A 19022-nucleotide genomic window follows, 5' to 3' on the forward strand; every position below is an offset into this window, starting at 1 on the left:
TAGATACATGGAGCTTAGAGTAGGTACAAGGTTGGCATAACATTGTGGGCCAAAGGCCCTGAAATGTGCTGTAGATTTCTATGTTCTATGTGATCTGCTGTGATCCTCCAGCATTTCATGTGTGTGTTACTCCAGATATCCAGCATCTGCAGAATCTCATCTCTCTACTCTAAAGAACAACTTCCTTTTGGTGAGGAGGAATTTCTTCTCTCATACCACCGTGAACCTCTGGAGTTCTCTGTCCCAGAGAACCACGGTGGTGGAGTTAGCCAGTGCTGATATAGGAAAAGTAAAAGGTGAGGGGGGATCGGGCAAGAAAGTGGAGCTAAATTCAAGGTCACGGTGACACAATTGACTGAACATGCTGGAACCTGGAGCAACCTGGGTGACATGGTAGTGTAGTGGTTAGTGTAGCAGCAGCTCCAGATCACGTGGGTTTCCTCCAAGTGCTCTGGTTTCCTCCCACAGTCCAGAGGCATACTGGTTAATAGGCTAATTGTTCACACAGGTGTAATTGGGAGGCACATGCTTATTGGGCCAGAAAAGCCTGTTACTGTGTTGTATCTATAAATAAAAACAGATCAATAAACTTCAAAATCTACCTACCAAAGGATAGCCATTTCAGGTGGTGGTGGGGCTGATCTTAAGTGAGGTGTGAGGAGCAAGTTTTTTTAACACACAGAGTGCTGAATGCCTGGTGTGGTGATAGAGGCAAATACATTCGGGTCTTTTAAGAGATGTTTAGATAGACACATGGTTGTGAGGAAAATGGAAGGATAATGCACATTGCGCAGGCAGAAGATATTAGTTTAGTTAGCCATTTGATTAGTTCGGCACAACACTGCAGGGTGAAGGGCCTGTTCTTGTGCTGTACTGTTCTATGTTCTAAAGTTTTGGGTAGATGCAGCTCGTCAGCCTGGGAAGGCAGTCCATCTAAGAGAGGGAAAACTCTGATTTCAAACCTCCGCTGCCTTGCGGCCAGACCCACTCACGGGAAAGGCTTCGGGAGTAAACCCTGAGGACAAATCCAGAGCTGGGGTCCCTAAGGCAGTCCGACATTGCCTACAATCTCGTTCTGGCAACTCATGTAACGTCACTGGTGCCAAGCTGTATTGGCCCTTGCCCTTCCCTTGGACAACACTGGTGGCATGGAGAGGGGAGACTTGTTGCTTGGGCAACTGCTGGTCTTCCATACAACCTTGCCCAGGCCTGCGCCCTGGAGAAGACAAGACTTTGCAGGTACAGATCCATGGTCATGTGACACTAATGGATACTATCAAAGTTTCCCAAACTTTTTTATGTCATGGACCCCTGCCATTAACTGAGGGGTCCATGGAGCCCAGGTTGGGAACCAAAAACAATCTGCTGGAGGAACAAAGTGAGTCAGGCAGCATCTTGCCAGATGGCATACTCCTGCCCCTATTTCTTACGTTACTTATGTTTACGTCATAAGTTGGGAAGCGGATAGGTGTTAGAAAGAGATCTTAAGAGCCCTGACTATCTAGGCATTACCTCCAGCGATGAAGCAGCTAAATTCGAGAAGGAGCAGGAAGCCAGAATGAGGGAAGCAAAAGTATCAAAAGATGTTCTCGGTCTTAGGACATAAATCTACACTCCTGTGCATGACGTAGGGAACTCAGAATGTGTCCTCTCCGAATCAGTGGATGTAAATATCAGGAAGCATGTGCAATTGGTTGGTGACTTGCCGATAACTGCGCTTGGCTGCCACCAAGACCTGCAGGTTGGACGGCAGAGTTTTATCATGGATGACAGATTGATTGGTTCTGTTTCATGGCCGAGTCAGCACTTACCCACAGTGTCGAGGATGTTATCACCGATGGAGGTGGGTGTCATTTTACCCTGTCCTGTTTCCTTCTGAAGGACCGTTATCATGTTGTCCAGTGCTGACAGTGTCTCTTTCTGGCACTCACCACAGATGAACTCCCTGCTGATGACCTGGAAGGAAGGTGAGGCAGAATAAGAGGACAAACTTGTTTTTTTTCCACAAATGCTGTGCAATTTCATTTTAATCAGGAAACCCCGTCAAGATAAGACAAAGGTTCCTCAGAGTATTCCCTTCTCTTGATTGAGTGAAGGTCAAGAACCAAAGATCTGATCAGAGTCAAAGTCAAGTTTATTGTCATCACAAATAAACGGATGCAGAGATGCAATGAAAAGCTTACTTACAGCAGCATTTCCAGTCACTTTTATCACTTTGCACTAAAGTGCACTTCATTTTAATTGTGTTCTTTCTTGTAAAGATTGTGTATAATTTATGTTTAATTTCTAAATATTATGCCTATGATGTTGCTGTCAGTTTTTCAATATATACATGTATTTGTGTGTGTTACAATTCACCTGTGTGTGTATATATATATATATATTGTTACGTACCCTGTAACTGGGTCACTTACCAGCAAAGATAGAGAGGTCTGTTGAAGTCTGATGGTACTATTTTTAACAGTATTTATTGATAAAAATACACAAAAATAATATCAATGCAAACATACAGATAATATACGTCGTCAATACTAAATCTAAAAGCACAGGTATAATAATAATCAATAAGAAATAGCTCTATCGTTGTCTAGGGGATAATGTATTGTCCAATGGAAATATAAAAGTCACTCAAGTTCATTCAAGCTGCAGCTTTTGGTTGGAGAGAGAGACGGATTAAAACTTGCCCATTCCTTTTATGATGTCGATCCTTCGAGATCGTTGGGGCTGATTTCTCCTTTGTGGTTAGCTAAAGCCGTCTTCCGTGGCAAGACCCACCAATTCCAAGGCAAATGGAAAAGGACGCACGTGGGCTTTCCACCGGCTTTCGCTATTACACTGTTACAGGATTTCTAGCGTTTCTTCTGGTGCGTCTAAAGGGGCTGTTCCCCAGACCCTCTTTTATCCCCACTCATGGGGTCTCAGATGTCACTCAGGGTGGAATGATGCCATCCCCCAACCAGCCCATGTTGCCTGAGGGCTTCCATGAAGTCCAGTATTCAATACACAATTCCGTCTCTGAGAGACAATGACCTGTTCTGTGGCTTTGTATCGCCGAGGGCCAGGACATTCCAAACGTCTCTCTCTCACTTCCTGGGTCTCCTGCCCCGACTTAATAGCGATCTTGCGATTCTCAAAAAGGAGGGGGCCACGGGCATAACAATATGTACTAGTGTGTAAGTGGGAAAGGTTTCACTGCTAACGTAATGGTCTTTCTGTAGAAGCAGTGTTTGGGTTATGTTTAGAGATAATGGATGCTTTAGAATGTCAGCTGGGTCTTTTGTTCAGCGTGAGATGAAGAGAGAAGGTGCTGCAGAGAACCATTCGTAGGATAGGACCCAGTGGGGGGACTGTGATTTGATGGAGCAAGGTGCCGGGCTCTACTGAGGATCGGTGACTTTTGGAAGAGTTGAGCTCTGACTTGTGCACATTTGACCGTGTAATTATAAAGGGCCCTGTTTGTTTTTCTTTCTTTTCTTTACTAACCCTTTAGTTAGGTTAAGATTAATAATTAAATTCCTTTAATCGTATGCAGTGTGCTGTCTGTTAGTTTTTGGCACTGAGTTGTAACAGGGTGGCAAATTACACAGCATCCACACAAACAGGGGTTTGGGGTGGAGAGCTCCCATGGGTTTGACGGGACCAGAGTGTGTATTCCCTGGATTTACGTAGCCAAGGAAACCAGGTGGTTTCATGTATGACAATAATCTCAACTTTGATATAGTAATAAATAAGCAGCATTCACACAATAAACACAAACTACAAATTATACACAATTTTACAAGAGAAAAGCAGAATTGGAACTAAAAGAAACAAGTCCATTTTGGTGCAAGGTGATCAAAGTGGTCATAGTTTAGCTAAACTGTAGTGATTAAGGCTGGGCTGGTTAGTTCAAGATCTAAATGATTGAAATGAGATAGCTCTCCATGAATGTAGAGGTGTGGCACTTCAAGCTTCTGTAACTCCTAGCCCAGGCATGGACAAACTACGGCCCGCGGGCCATATGCGGCCCGTTAAGCTTTTTAATCCGGCCCGCAGAACTTGATGAAATTATATTAATAAACCTTGTTAACGTTTTTTCCCCGCAATTCTGGCGTTTTCCCAATAGATGACGCACTCTATATACATTGACCTTTGTTGAGGTGCAGCGTATTACTCCACATTTGCGCATTACTTTGTGACCTTGTGGCGACCCATTTCTTGGCACACCCGAAACGGCTCACAATTAGCCAGCGTTCCGGCTAAGGGAGATAGCCTGTGGGGATTTGCGAGCACAGAGCTCCGCATACTGGCGCGCTCTGACTGTTCTGTCATTGTGTGGGTCATTGTTGAGTTTTGGCACAGGGGACAATTGAATAAGAAGGAGCAGGACAAGTAGACCTGCATCTCCTACCATTTTTGAAATAAAGACAGTCAGGAGGAGAGTGATGATGATAATATCTTGAAGGATAACAGAATTTTCAGTGCTTTACAATAATAACTGTTACTATTAAAAAAAGCTGTATTTTATTCATTTAATTTTCAGTGTTTTAAAAGTCATTTCAATAAATAGCTAAATACCATGGGACTTCAAAGACAGATATTTTGTTGTAATGCATTTGTTCATTTTCAATTGAAATTAAAGCACATGTTTTCTACATATCCCATGATATTTTATTTTCTCTTATGAGGTGTATTACCAAAACACTCCGTCCATCTGCTCCTGGTCCGGCCTCCCTGTCAAATTTTAGAATCCTTTGTGGCCCTCAAGTCAAAAAGTTTGCCCACCCCTGTCCTAGCCTGTGGTAGCTGTGAGAAGGTGGCATGGCCTGGATGAGCAACGTTCCCTTCTTGAGGCAATGTCTCCCAATGAAATAAAGTTCAAATAAATGTTATTACCAGAGTACATATATGTCACCATATACAACTCTGAGATTCATTTTCTTCAATTATAGGGAATAGTAACTACAACAGGATCAATGAAAGATCAATCAGACTGCAGAAGACAACAAATTGTGCAAATGCAAATATAAATAAATAGCAATAAATAACAAGAACATGAAATAATGAGGTAAAGAGTCCTTAAAGTGAGATCATTGGTTGTAGGAACATCGCAATAATGGGGCAAATGAGTGTAGTTATCCTCTTTTACTCAAGAGCCTGATTGATGGTTATGGGGTAGTAACTGTTCTTGAACCTGGTGGTGCGAGTCCTGAGGTTCTTGTACCTTCTACCTGATGGCAGCAGTGAGAAGAGAGCGTGGCCTGGCTGGCAGAGGGTCTCCGATGATGGATGCTGCTTTCCTATGACAGTGTTTCATGTTGATGTGCCCAGTAGTTGGAAGGGCTTTACCTGTGACGCATTGGGCCAGATCCACTATCTTCTGCAGAATTTTACATTCAAAGGCAATGGTGTTTCCATACCAGGCTGTGATGCAGTCAGTCAATACACTCTCCACTACACAACTATAGAAGGTTGTCAAAGTTTTAGATGTCATAGTAAGTGTAAATCCTAGGGATGTAATGGAATTTAGAATGGGGTACTGAATCTGTATTCCAGCAGAACTGTCTTGGGGCTTAATCCCCCTGAGTGAGTGATGGTCCTGGGTCTCCTGGACCATCTTTCCTGCCATTTCTCTCTCCTCCCTCTTGCAATGTCCTTACATTTCACACAGAGAACGAGTGAACCCTTACCGTACACTGGGCCAGTGCAGCCGAGATCTGCTGAATATCATCTACGGTGGTGACCTTCAGTGAGGTGAGGGCCAGCGTGATGTTACTGCGAATGTTAATCCTGCTGATGGTCTCGTTCACTGACTCCCTTCCGTAGCTCTTGCTCCTCTCGTACTGCAGGAAGAGGTTTTAAAATGTGCAGTCGGTAAGACGCAAGCTAACGTCAATTCATGGCACATAGTTCTCCTGTCTCAACCACAAAGGATCATAAGAAGTAGAAATAGCCCTTGTGTCTGCTATGGCTCAATTGTACTTGCTCTCACTGGTAGTGAATTCCAGACATCCACCACTCTGTAGAAAAAGCTTCCCACGTAAACATTAGCTTTATTTGTCACATGTGCATTCAAACAGGTTCCTTAATGTTATAGCCAGAAGGGGGATGCAGTGGGGATGAGCTCCCACTATCTATTAAATGCTCCCAATGATGTGCATCTCAAATAGGCTCCGATAACCAAGTCCAACTCCTGGCCTTCATGAGTGGCTTAGCTACTAAGCCCGGCAGAACCATATTTATGGACTGGAAAAGGGGCAAAGGAGGATTACTGATGCCTTGAGCCAGTCACTTTGGGCAGGTGGGGCTTGTCAGCACAGTTGGCAGCTCATCTTGCAGAAGGAAAACTCTGATCCAAAACATCCACTGCCTCGCAGCTGTACCCACTCATGGGGAGAGCTTCGGGAGTAAAACCCGAGGTGGAAACCTGGAGCTGGGGCCCCTGAGGCAGTTCAATGCTCAATGCAATTCCTGTGATGCTGCTGGTGCAAAACTGCATCGGTCTCCGATGTTCCTTTGGGTTCATCAGATGCGTGGCGGAGGGGGGGGGGGGCTTATTATATGGGCAACGTATTGTACTGCCTTGGCTTGCATATCTAGCCAGCTAGGATGCAACAGCCACGGTCGACCCACACCAACGGAGGCCTATTACATTGAAACATCAGAACATACAGCAAAATGCATTGCTTGCGTCAACAACCAACACACTCTAAAGACCGTGCTGAGGACAGGCCACAAGTGTGGCCACATTTCCGGCACCATCGTGGCATGCCCACAACTTGCTAACCCTAACCTTTCTCCCATCTTTGGAACATGGGAGAAAACCAGAGCACATGGGGGAAACCGTCATGTTTGGGGAGAACGTACAAACTCCTTACAGGCGGTGGCAGGACTTGAATCCTGGCCATGATCACTGCGCTGTAAAGCTTTACGCCGCAGTGTCATCCGATATGTATATATCTCCTTTAATCTTTCTCCTCTCAACTGAAAATTACTTCCACCCAGGAAAAATAAATTGCTTGACTACCTACCCTAAAATAAAGACAAAGGAAGAGAGATTCAGAGTGGTGTCAAAAAGTGAGAGATCTGATGAAGAAATATGACAGGGTGGACTATTGCAGAGCTGCAGGGACTTAAACAGTTCACATCCAAAGAGCTGAAGGCAGAAGATTACAGGTGGAGTTGGGTTGGATGGGGGGGGATCTTAAGCAGAACACTACCTCATTGAGCACAGTAACCAGGGCGAGGGCATACTCCACAGTAGGCTGGGGGTCCCCTTGTTTCAAGAGATCCTGCAGCTTGGTCTCGGACTCGAGCTCCATCCAGTCGGTGAGACTCTGAAAGCCCTCGGGGGTGCTGGTGATGTTGATAACCACAGACCTGCAGAGACCAAGGGAGATTGTGGACTGAGAGCCGAACTCAATGTAAGCAAGGTCAGAAGATGAAGGAGTTAACAAGGCTAACCTATCTTGTCGCTCAGGACCCAGATCTTGAACTGTCTCACTGTCTGGAATGTACCCAGAAAGCTTCAAGGCAGAGATGTCAACTAAGTTAAACCCTTGATATGAATTCGATCCAAGTTATTTGGAACTTTAACCTTATTGGTCAAACTTACAACAGGGAGAAGTCAAAATGAGAGAATATTTCCATTCTAAATCATACAAATTAGTCTTCTGAGTAATTTGATATTAAATCCCTGGGGATTTTAGATTAAATGTAAAAAAAAACTTACAAACCAGACCACATTAATAGACTGAAAGAGCGCAGAGAAAATATACAAAGATGTTAACAAGACTTGAGGAGCTGTGTTACAGGGAAAGGTTGAATAGGTTAGGACTTTATTTCCTGGAGTGTAAAAGAATGAGGGGTGATTTGACAGAGGTGTGCAGAATTATTAGGGGTATAGGTAGGGCTAATGCAAGGATGCTTTTCCTCCCACTGAGGTTGGGGAGACTAGGGTGGAAGGTTAAATATTTAAGTGGAAACTGATTTCTTAACTCAGAGTGTGGTGCGAGTGTGGAATGAGCTGCCAGTGGAAGTGGTGGACACGGGTTCCATTGCACCTTTTCAGAGAAGCACAGAGAAGTACATGGAAGCGAGGAGTTCGGATGGCTATGGTCCATGTGTGTGTTGATGGGACTGAGCAATAACAGATTGGCACAGACCAGGTGGGCCAAAGGGCCTGTTTCTGTACTGTGATGCCCTATGACTCTAAATAACTTCAAGACGTTATTTGAAAAGGAGTCAACTTCAAAGGGAAATGAGAAATCATCTTATCCACAGTGTTGGATCCTAATGAACCAAAGGTTCTTCGAAAGTGAAGAACAAGGCGTAAAATTTGTTGCTATTTTATGAAGTGTCACAAGAGCAAAGACAAGGAAAGAGAAGTGTTAAAATGACAAAGACGAGACTAAAACATAGTCATGGTCTTCTCATACCAGACTGGAGATAACAGAAAAATCCATTGATAACAGTTAACCAGTTAACCAGTCAGATTCAAGTAATGTGATGCCTGCCACTAAAACCAGGAATTTTCCAGAAAAACTCAGAAACAATTGTACCACAATTACTGGAAAATTCACTGATCACATAGATACAAGTAATTATATACAAATACAAGCAAGCTTAGGAAAGTTACACCACAGAAAAAAACTAACCCTACAGCCCAATCCAACACTACAAACGTGAGCTTCCTCACCGGTTCAAAGCCACCACCGAGGCCCCGAGCTGGTTCTGCACAGTGACGGCGAGGTACGCGTTGAATCGGTTTGAACTGAAGCCGGGAGGCAGGACGGCGCCATATTCTGATCTACTGCCCTTGTACACGTAGAATTCGTCGCAGTGTTTGCCACCGACTCCGCAGCGAGTAAGGATGAATGTGTACACCAGAGGAACGCCGGCCATCTCCCAACCTACAAGAAGCCACAGGAAGGTGAGACCATATTCCGGTAGCTTCCACTCTACCTCCCTCAGTTACCCCATTATAGGTAGCACGCCATTTCTATTTGCATGGCATTAGTTTGCACTACAGACTGCACACCGTTCTGTTGTTTTGTGCTCATCGCTGTACTTATTAGGTTATGATAGCACAGAAAGGTTGAATAAATTCAGACTTTATTCCCTAGAGCATAGGAAATGAAGGGAGATTTGATAGGGATATACAAAATTATGAAGGGTAAAGACAGGGTAAATGCAAGCAGGGTTCTTCTGCTGAGTTTGGGTGCAACTAGAACTTGAGGTCATGGATTAAGGGCGAAAAGTGAAATGTTTAAGGGGAACGTGACGGGGAGCTTCTTCACTCTGAGGGTGGGGAGTGTGTGGAATGAGCTGCCAGCAGAAGTAGTGGATGCAGGTTCGATTTTAGCATTTGAGAGAATTTTTTTATAAGTACATTGTTGGGTAGGGCATGGTCCAGCTTTGAGTTGATGGGACTAGCCAGTTTAATAGCTCATCATGGAGTAAATAGGCTGAAGGGCTGTAGTGACCTATAACTCTGTTGTTAGATTTATTGCTTATGCGTACACTCGAGACTTCAACATGCAGTTCAACACTTAGAGTGATAATGCAGAAAGTCTGAAGTTAATAACTCATCGGGGTGATTGATAAGTTCGTGGCCTACGGGAGAAGGAGATGAGTTATTAACCAAACTTTCTGCATTATCACTCAAAGAGCTGAACTGCACCTGCATGTAATGAGAGCTGTATAAATCATGTCCTTCTACCTTGGGCCATGAACTTATCAATCACCCATGCTGTGGACACTTTCTGGAGGTCCAAGATCCGTATGCTCCATGACCGCTGGACTAAGTGTGTAGGAGGGGACGATGTTAAAAAATAATGCTAGGTTTTCTGAGATCGACTCCTTCTACCCTGAGCCACAAACTTATCAATCACCCCATGTACATTTAGCGATACAACATGGAGCAAGCCCTTTTGGCCCTCTAAACTGTGCTAGCTCAGCAACCCCCGACAACCCCAATTTAACCTTAATCTAATCATGGGGCAATTTACAATGACCAGTTAACCTAAGCGGTATGTCTTTGTAAGGTGGGAGAACCTGTGCATTCCACCGGAGGGCCTACTGAGAGTCCTTACAGAAGGCGCTGGGACTGGAATCCGACACCAACGCCCTGATCTGTACTAGCATCGCGCTAACTGCTATGCCACAACGGCACCCCACAGTAACACGCAAACTCACTTCAGTGTTTTCTCCACAGCGGTCACAGAACATAGAAAAGGATTCACTGAAATCACCCTTACTCCCTGTACGAGGAATTCAGACACTGGCAGTGCTGGTCAGTTGCCGGCTTACCGGTGCAGGTGAAGGTGACACTGGTTGTCAGAGCGGTGATGTTTTCTGTCGGGAATATCAGGCAGCTTCCCCCGGAGGGCAGGTGAATAGGTGGGATAAATATCGAAGCAAATCCAACACTCTCCATTAGTGGATCGGAGACGTTCAGGCTGAATGTGTAGCCAACCCCATCTTCCAGGACCCCGTGTCTCAAGACCAGGTTCATCCCATTGCACCCAGTGGAAGTGGTGTCATTGTTTAAGGCAAGCAACTCCCTTTTAGAGTTCTCTACTTTCCACTGTTAAGACAAGGAAACAAACAGTGAGTGAACCATTTTTCCAGGAGGTGGAGCTGGCTGGCTCATTTGCCTGACCTGGGAGTGTCTGTCAAAGGCACAGGGTAAATGGAAGGAAATGTTCCGGATTGGGAATACTGGATTGGTGAGTCCACTGTACTCTACTTTATAAACACAAGATATTCTGCAGATGCTGGAAATCTTGAACAACACACAAAAAGTGCTGGAGGAACTCAGCAAGTCAGGGAGAATCTCAAAAACGCTAGACACCATCAAGGACGTATATACAGAAAGGTGCCAGAAAAAGGCCAGCAATATCATGAAGGATCCCACCTACTCTGCTTACGGACTGTTTGTCCCACTCCCATCGGGAAAGAGACTACGCAGCATCTACACCAGGACTACCAGATTCAAAAACCAGGCTGATTGACACCTCCACCCACTAATCTACTCCACCACTACATACACAGCATCCACAGTCACTTAATGTACACACAATCAAATCTATGTATGTAAGTTATTTGCACATTGCGTTTTATATGATTGCTTTTCTGCTTACAATATTTGTTTAATGCTGCATTGAATCCAGATTAACAATCATTTAATTTCCTTTAAACTTATGTACTGAAGAATGTTGATAAATAATCTTGAATCTACAGAGGGTCTCAGCCCAAAACATCAAATGCTTAATCCCCCCCACAAATGCTGGCTGACTTGCTGAGTCCCTCCAGCATTTTGTGTGTGTGTTACTTTACATTAGTCTGCCATTGGCTACACTAAACATTCAGTATGTACAAGTCCTAGTGTTACACAGCTCAGAAACAAGCCTTTTGGCCCAACTCACTCAGGATAACCAAGACATGCATCCAAGCTGGTCTCACTTGCCTGCGTTTTGCTCATACCTCTTCTATCTTCTATCCGTGCACCTTTCCAAATATCTACTGAACTTCCTAATTGTACCTGCCTCTACTACTGTCCCTGGCATCTTGTTCCATACAACCACCACCCTCTGTGTGCAAAAGTTGTTCCTTGAATCCCTCTTAAATCTTTCCTCTCTTCCATTAAACCTCTGACCTCAGGTTTAAGAGTCCAGTACCTTGGGAAAAGCAATGATTATTCACCTGCCCTACAAGCCAGCGACACACCTTAAATATCAACTGAACTGAGCCAAACTCATTTAAAGTTTCTCTTAAAAAATGTACCAAGGCCAAATTCACTGAATTCAAGGCTCTAACTGACCTCCAATTACTTTACAGCTGAATCAACATTTGCAGTGTTTTTGATACATGACTTTAATGCTTTCTTGAAACCAATGATCCTCTGGATGGAAGCGCCACATTGAGTTGGGTACTGCTGTCTGCAGCAGAGCCCAGTACGTAACTGGATCAGTGTCCAGGGACCAGGCCTATGATCTAGTATAGACAGCCAGGTGCAAGTCCCCCCACTATTGTGCATCAGACTCGATGGGCCAAATGGCCTAATTCTACTCCTATTTGTTATAATTTTATTGAGAACATCTTCAAAAGGTGCTGCGTTAAGAAGATGGCATGCATCTTGAAAGACCCCCACCATCTGGTTCATGCCCTCTTCTCATTACTACTAACAGGGAGGAGATACAGGAGTCTGAAGATGTAGGAACATCTGTGATTTAGGAACATCTTCTTCCTCTCAGCCATCTGAATGATCCATGAACCCATGAACTCTACTTCACCATTTTGCTCTCTTTTTACACAATTTATTTTTTATATTCTTAATGTATAACCTACCAGGATAATCAAGGACACGATCCACCCAGCCAACATACTTTTTGTTCCTCTTCCCTCCGGGAGGAGGTTCAGGAGCATGAAGATTCATATGGCCAGATTTGGGAACAGCTTCTTTCCAACTGTGATAAGACTGCTGAACGGATCCTGACCCGGATCTGGGCCGTACCTTCCAAATATCCGGACCTGACTTGTACTACCTTACTTTCCCTTTTCTATTTTCTAATTATGATTTATAATTTAAATTTTTATTATATTTACTTTGATTTGTACTCCAGGGAGCGCAAAGCGCAGGATCAAATATTGCTGTGATGATTGTATGCTCTAGTATCAATTGTTTGGTGACAATAAAGTAACATAGCATTTTTAATGGTTTGCACTCTACTGTTGCCACAAAACAACAAATTTTATGACATTTGTCAGTGATAATAAACCTGATTCTAATTCTGACTACTCCATAATGACATGTAAATGTCCTACTGTTCCTTTGGCTTCGAAGGAGCAACACACCATTGTGGATATTAAGTTTCATAAGTCTCTACCGTTGCTTTAGAGTGAAAAAGTTATATAGTACAGAAACAGGCCTTTGTTCAACTTGTCCAGGCCAACCACATTGTCTATTGAAGCCAGTCCCATTTGCTTGCATTTGACCCATAATCTTCCGAACCCTCTATCTGTCTGATTATTTTGGGACTGCAAGGAGTCTGAACCCAGATATTCATACTCAACATTTATATCACAAGAAGACTCACCAAAGGCTAACTGCAGCATTCAGGAAAATGAAAAAAGCTCAAAGATCAAAGTACATATATGTCACCATATACAACCCTGAGATTCAGTTCCTTGCAGGCATTCAGAGTAAAACACAATACAATAGAATCAATGAAAAACTACACACAAAAACTGACAAACAACCAACGTGCAAAAGAAGACAAGCTGCAAATAATAATATTTAAATTGCAAATACATTATCCTGAGAACTTGAGCTCGAGTCCTTTAAAGTTCAAAGTTCAAAGTAAATTTATTATCAAAGTACATATATGTCACTATATACAATTCATTTTTTGTGGGCATTCATAATAAATACTAGAGAAACATAATAGAAGCAATGAAAAAAAAACTATACAAAGACAGGCAAACAACCAATGGGCAAAAGATAACAAATTGTGCAAATACAAAAAGATAAACATAACAATAATAAGAGATAAATAAGTAATATAGAATTTTGAGAACAGGACTTATAGAGTCCTTGATAGTGAGCCCATAGGTTGTGGAATCATTTGCAACCTCGGTGTTTGGTGACTGAAGTTACTTTACCCACACTAGTTCAGGAGCCTGATGGTTGAAGGGTAATAACTGCTCCTGAACCTGGTGCTGTGGGACCTAAGGCTCCTGTGCCTCCTTCCTGCTGGTAGCAGCAACAGCAGAGCATAAAATGCAGCCGTGATGATGAGAAACAAGAGAAAATCTGCAGATGCTGGAAATCCAAGCAACACACACAAAATGCTGGAGGAACTCAGCAGGTCAGGCAGCATCTATGGAAAAGAGTAAACAGTCAATGGGAGATTGGAGACTGTTGGGGTGGGCAACTGCGGCGGTGGCTGTCATCAAATCTGGCTGGAGTGGAGCGCAGTGACAGCGTGGTGTCCGTTGTCCATAGCCCAAAGTGTGAACTCTTTCTATGGATGCTGCCAAGCCTGCTGAGTTCCTCTAGCATTTTGTGTGTGCTGCTTGGTGATGAGTGAGCCCAGAGGTTGTGGAACCTATAATGTTTTTAGAGGAGAAAGCGTTAAGCACATCTGGCAAGTCCAAAGCTGAACCACTGACAGATTGCACTGCACTGCCTGCTGCACTGACCGATTGTTCTTCACCACTGGGAGCCCAGTGATCAACTCACTGAGGAAAACTGGCAGCTGGTAACCAAAGCACGAACAGAACCAGCTCTCTTACCACATACTGGGGAGTGCCTTTGCAGTTGCTGCAGCTTCCAGACAGATAGACATACGAGCTCTTGCTCACTCCATAAACAGCCTGCGCTTTACAGGAGACACACTCCAGTGACACCAGCGGAGATCTGCCACCCTTCACGGAAACCTGGAAGGTCAAGCAAATTCATCCATTTTAGATCAGATTTCACTCCAAACAGACTCCTTCTTCTTCAACCCTTTACCTTTTCCACCTATCACCTCTCAGCTTCTTACTTCATCCCCCTCCCCCACCCAAGCATCTCCCCCCTCACCTGGCTTTACCTATTACCCAATTAACCTACTAACTTATACAACGTGGGAGGAAACTGGAGCACACACAGGAAACCACAGAGACATGTGGAGGATGTACAAACATCTTATAGACAGTAGTGGTGAACCCAGGTCACTGGCAGTGGAAAAGGCAAAGGACTGGAGAAGAAGGAGTCTGATAGGAGAGGAGAGTGGTCCATGGAAGGAGGAATCTGATTGGAGAGGAGAGTGGTCCATGTTAGAAGGGATCTGATTGGAGAGGAGAGTGGACCACTCTCCTCTCCTATCAGATTCCCTCTTCTCCAGCCCTTTGCCTTTTCCACCCATCACCTCTCAACTTATTACTTCATATTCCCTCCCCCAGCCACCCGGCTTCAACTGTCACCTTCTAGCTTGTCCTCCTTCACCCTTCCACTGCCTTTTTATTCTGTTTTCTTCCATCTTCCTTTGCACTCCTGATGAATGGTCTCAGGCTGAAATGTCGACTGTTGATTTGTCTCCATAGATGCTGCCTGACCTGCTGAGTTCCTCCAGCATTTTGTGTGTGTTGCTCTGGATTTCCAGCATCTGCAGAATCACTTATGTTTATGGCCAAATTAAACTAAACCCCTTCTGCCTGTACATATTCAAATTCCCTCCATTTCCTGCATATTCATGTGTCTGTCTAACAGCCTCTTAAACATCACTACCGTATCTATTTCCAGCACTTCCCCTGACAACCTATTAAGGCACCCATCAAACTCCGTATTAAACCTTGCCACACTCTTCTTCGGTAAAACTTCCCCTTCTCAGCTTACATGCATGACCTGTAATATTTGACATTTCAATCTAGGATAAAAGATACCCAATCAATGCCCTTCATAATTTTATAATCTTCTATCCCTTAAAAAGTGTCTAACCATAAGATATAGGAACAGACTTAGGCCATTTGGCCCATCACATCTGCTCTACCATTCCATCATGGCTGATTTATTATCCCTCTCAACCCCATTCTCCTGCCTTCTCCCTGGAATCTTTGATGCACTTACTAATCAAGAACCTATCAATCTCTGCTTTAAGTATACACAATGACTTGGCCTCCATAGCATCTGTGGCAATGAATTCCACAGATTCATCACCCTCTGGCTACAGAAATTCCTCCTCATCTCTGATGGAAAGGGATGTCCTTGTATTCTGAGGCTGTGCCATCTGGTCCTAGACTCCCCCACTATAGGAAACATCCTCTTCATGTCCATTCTATCTGGGTCTTTCAGTGAGCTTCATCCTTTTCATTCTTCTAAACACCAGCGAGTACAGACCCAGAGCCGTCAAGCACCCACACATTAACCCTGTCATTCCCAGGATCATTCACAATTCTTCTACAACCAATGTCAGACTTTAAGTAAATAAGGCAATCCATTACGGATCATGAAATGAATGAGTACACTGGCAAGGTAATGGAAGAAAATACATTAATTTTTGCAACATTTGAGGGTGCCTTTACTTACAAGCTGTTTGACAGACTGAGACTCCCGGTTAGGTTTGCTGACATTCAGACTGCAGGTGTAGTTTGTGTTGTGTTTCATCTCCTTTCTTGGAATAGAAAAAATGCCTCCGTTTCCGGATATACCACAGCTTGTAGGTCCCTGACAAAAAAAAAATGAAAAGGCTATTGAGTTCAATAAGCAATTTACCATTCATATGCTTGTAAATTATTAGACCAAAAGATATAGGAGCAGTATTTGACTAACTAGACTAATAGGCCTATCCAGTCTGCTCCACCAGCCAATCATTGCAGGGGTGCCACCATAGGGTAGCGGTTGGCGTGACGCTATTACAGCTCAGAGTGTTGGAGTTTGGCATTCAATTCCGGCACTGCCTGTACAAAGTTTGTATGCCCTTCCTGTGAACTCTGTGGGTTTAGGCTAGGCGCACCAGTTTCCTCCCGTAGTACAAAGACGTACTGGTTGGTAGGTTAATTGGTCATTGTAAATTGTCCAATGATTAGGCTAGGATTAACTGATAGCTTTTTCAACTCTATTGGCTAGGAGAGCTATTTTGCTGTATTGGAAGGATCCCAATCCACAGATTGTTTTTTTTCTGGCTCTCCTCCATTATGTTGTGTTTAAGCTAGGAGAAAATTAGAAGTCAGACATTTGATACATCTTTTAAATTCGAGCAAACCTAGTGACCTTTCATTCAATATTTTCATATAATCTAATTTTTCTTTTTTTTACTTTGTTAGGTAATTTTTTTTTCTTCTCCGCGAAGTTTCAGAATTGACCAGAAGGATTTTTCCCACCTTTTTTTGTAATTATATCCTCAAAATGGACTGCCCAGTCCTCTTTTTCTTGTTTTAGGTTAGTTCAGTGTTTTTTTTTGCCTTCTCAGTAATAGAAATCTTGAGTCTTTTTTTAATGAATTCTTAAGAGGAGTTGTGGTTCCTTTTTATATTAGCTCAATATTATACTATACATGATTTTCACAGTGTATATTCCTTTCTTTCAACTTTTATTGAAATATGTATTTGATATAACTTCTCTGATTTGTATTTATCCTTATATTTTTTTAAATCAATAAAAAAAGATTGACAATGAAAGGATTAACTAGGTGGGTTGCTGGGCAGTGTGGCTTGTTGGGCTGGGAGGGCCTATTCCGTGCTGTTTCTTTTAAAAAAAAATTAAGATCTTTTCCAACCCCAGTCTCACCATAATCTTTAACTCTTGGGTGTATTTTTGCTTTTCACATATTCTCTGAGATTGTTGTGCATAAAAATCCCCAGAGATCAGCAAGTTCTGGATACTGTGATGGATATTTGCTTGCTGGGCCGGGGCATCTTCTTTATGTCAAGCTCGTCTTTCTAAACACAGTAGCTGCCGCTTGTAAAGATCAAGCAGTTGTAAGTTAACCTTCCAACTAATGCTCATTGTTTATCTCTGGTGGTAAACAGGAGCCAGTCTTCACTTCTAAGTGTAAATGGAAAGCATTAATCCATTTGTCGTTGGAAGGACAGCTTTGCCCCCATCCACCTGTCCATTTTGTGGCTGGGAGGAGTCAATGTACCCTGTTTATATGCAATGTGAGAGGTTGAAGCCCCTATTTGAATATCTGAAGGGGCTGCTGCTCTAGCTTAAGTTGGCATTCAGCTCTGCACTCCTGTATGTGGGGGGGCGGTGGTGGTCACTTGCAGGATCTTACTGTGGTTTGCTCCTGGGCCTGCCCAAAATGGCTGTTCACAGGTCCAGACAACAGGCAGTTGAGGGCTCTGTCCAGGCAGGCTGCCTGTGCCTCTTCCAGAAATACGTTCATGCCCAGGTGTCCTTGGTGAGGGAGCATGTGGTCACCATTGGTACAGTGGGAGATTTCTGGGAACGGTGCCTGCCCCCAGGGATTTGACTGCTTCATGGACAGTAATAACCATATTTTGATATGAGTTTATTCACTGTTGTAAATAATTGTTTGTATTTTGTGTACTTTTTTGTGAAGTTAAAAAAGGAGATGCATTGCAAAGAGATGCATTATCTACAGAAAGCAGGGTGCTGCTCGCTGGACCTGGCCTATTGCCAAACAACGGGCTTTGTTTAACTACATTTGTTTCAAAGCAGACAATGCTGGCTAAGTTGTTTAGTTCAAGGAAGCCTGCAGACCAGAACAGAGAATGACTTAGCACATCAATAACTGATCTATTAATATGTTGGAAGGCTTCTGTACTTGAGGAGTCAGTTTCACAGTTTTAATTGTGGGTAGCTGGGAACCACATCTCCAAGAAGCTTTTGGACCATTTGTGCTAAAAGACTTCTGAAAGATTATCACAAGTGTGTGAAGTCAACCAAGTGGCAGAAAATGGGTATAAGTGTACACATCAGTTCAGCCTTATTAGGAAAGGAGTATAGAAGATCAAGGAATGTGAAAGAAACACAGGGTGAAGCAGAGCCCATTCCTCTACCATCGATATCCGTGATGGACACCTGGTTCATCTGCGTCATTGGTATATCATTTTTAGCTGATAGGAATTGCAACTGTGTTTTGGAAATCTTTTGTGTTTTAGAAATGGTTTGTGATTTGGAAAGCTCACTGTGAGCTTTCAATCTGTTTTAAGAGATTTGTCTGGATTTGAGTATGTATCACTGAAAATAAATTAATTACTTGGTTAACCGGAAGCATCTTTTTCTTGGTAGGGTAGGCGGGGGATCCACTGCTGAAATGGTGGGTTTTGGCAGCTAAACGTAACATGGAGAATAAACAGGGAGTGAACTAAAGATTGGGTAGTTACAGTATAATTTATTGAGCCCTTAAAGCTACGCTACCCAGCAATCCCCCAATTTTAACCCTGGCCTAATCATGGGACAATATACAATGACCAATTGACCTACCAATTGGTGCGTCTTTGGACTGTAGGAAGAAACAAGAGCAACTGGAGGAAATCCACGCAGTCATGGGAAGAATGTAAAAACTCCTTATGGGCAGTGGCAGGAATTG

The 19022-nt window shown here is 43.4% G+C and overlaps 1 protein-coding gene across 2 annotated transcripts in view; it reads right to left on the reverse strand.

Annotated features, from left to right (window-relative positions):
* pkd1a (polycystic kidney disease 1a) overlaps window positions 1–19022 on the reverse strand; it is a 272402-nt gene that overhangs the window by 124429 nt on the left and 128951 nt on the right. For both annotated transcript variants that reach the window (XM_059979055.1, XM_059979056.1), the window contains exons 17-23: window positions 16052–16189; window positions 14278–14421; window positions 10291–10567; window positions 8678–8891; window positions 7200–7359; window positions 5670–5822; window positions 1812–1956 (exon numbers count right to left, since the gene is read on the reverse strand). In XM_059979055.1, the coding sequence (XP_059835038.1) occupies window positions 1812–1956; window positions 5670–5822; window positions 7200–7359; window positions 8678–8891; window positions 10291–10567; window positions 14278–14421; window positions 16052–16189 (1231 nt within the window). The remainder of the gene's footprint in view (window positions 1–1811; window positions 1957–5669; window positions 5823–7199; window positions 7360–8677; window positions 8892–10290; window positions 10568–14277; window positions 14422–16051; window positions 16190–19022) is intronic.

Source organism: Hypanus sabinus, chromosome 9, assembly GCF_030144855.1.
Source record: "Hypanus sabinus isolate sHypSab1 chromosome 9, sHypSab1.hap1, whole genome shotgun sequence".
Lineage (NCBI taxonomy): Eukaryota > Metazoa > Chordata > Chondrichthyes > Myliobatiformes > Dasyatidae > Hypanus > Hypanus sabinus.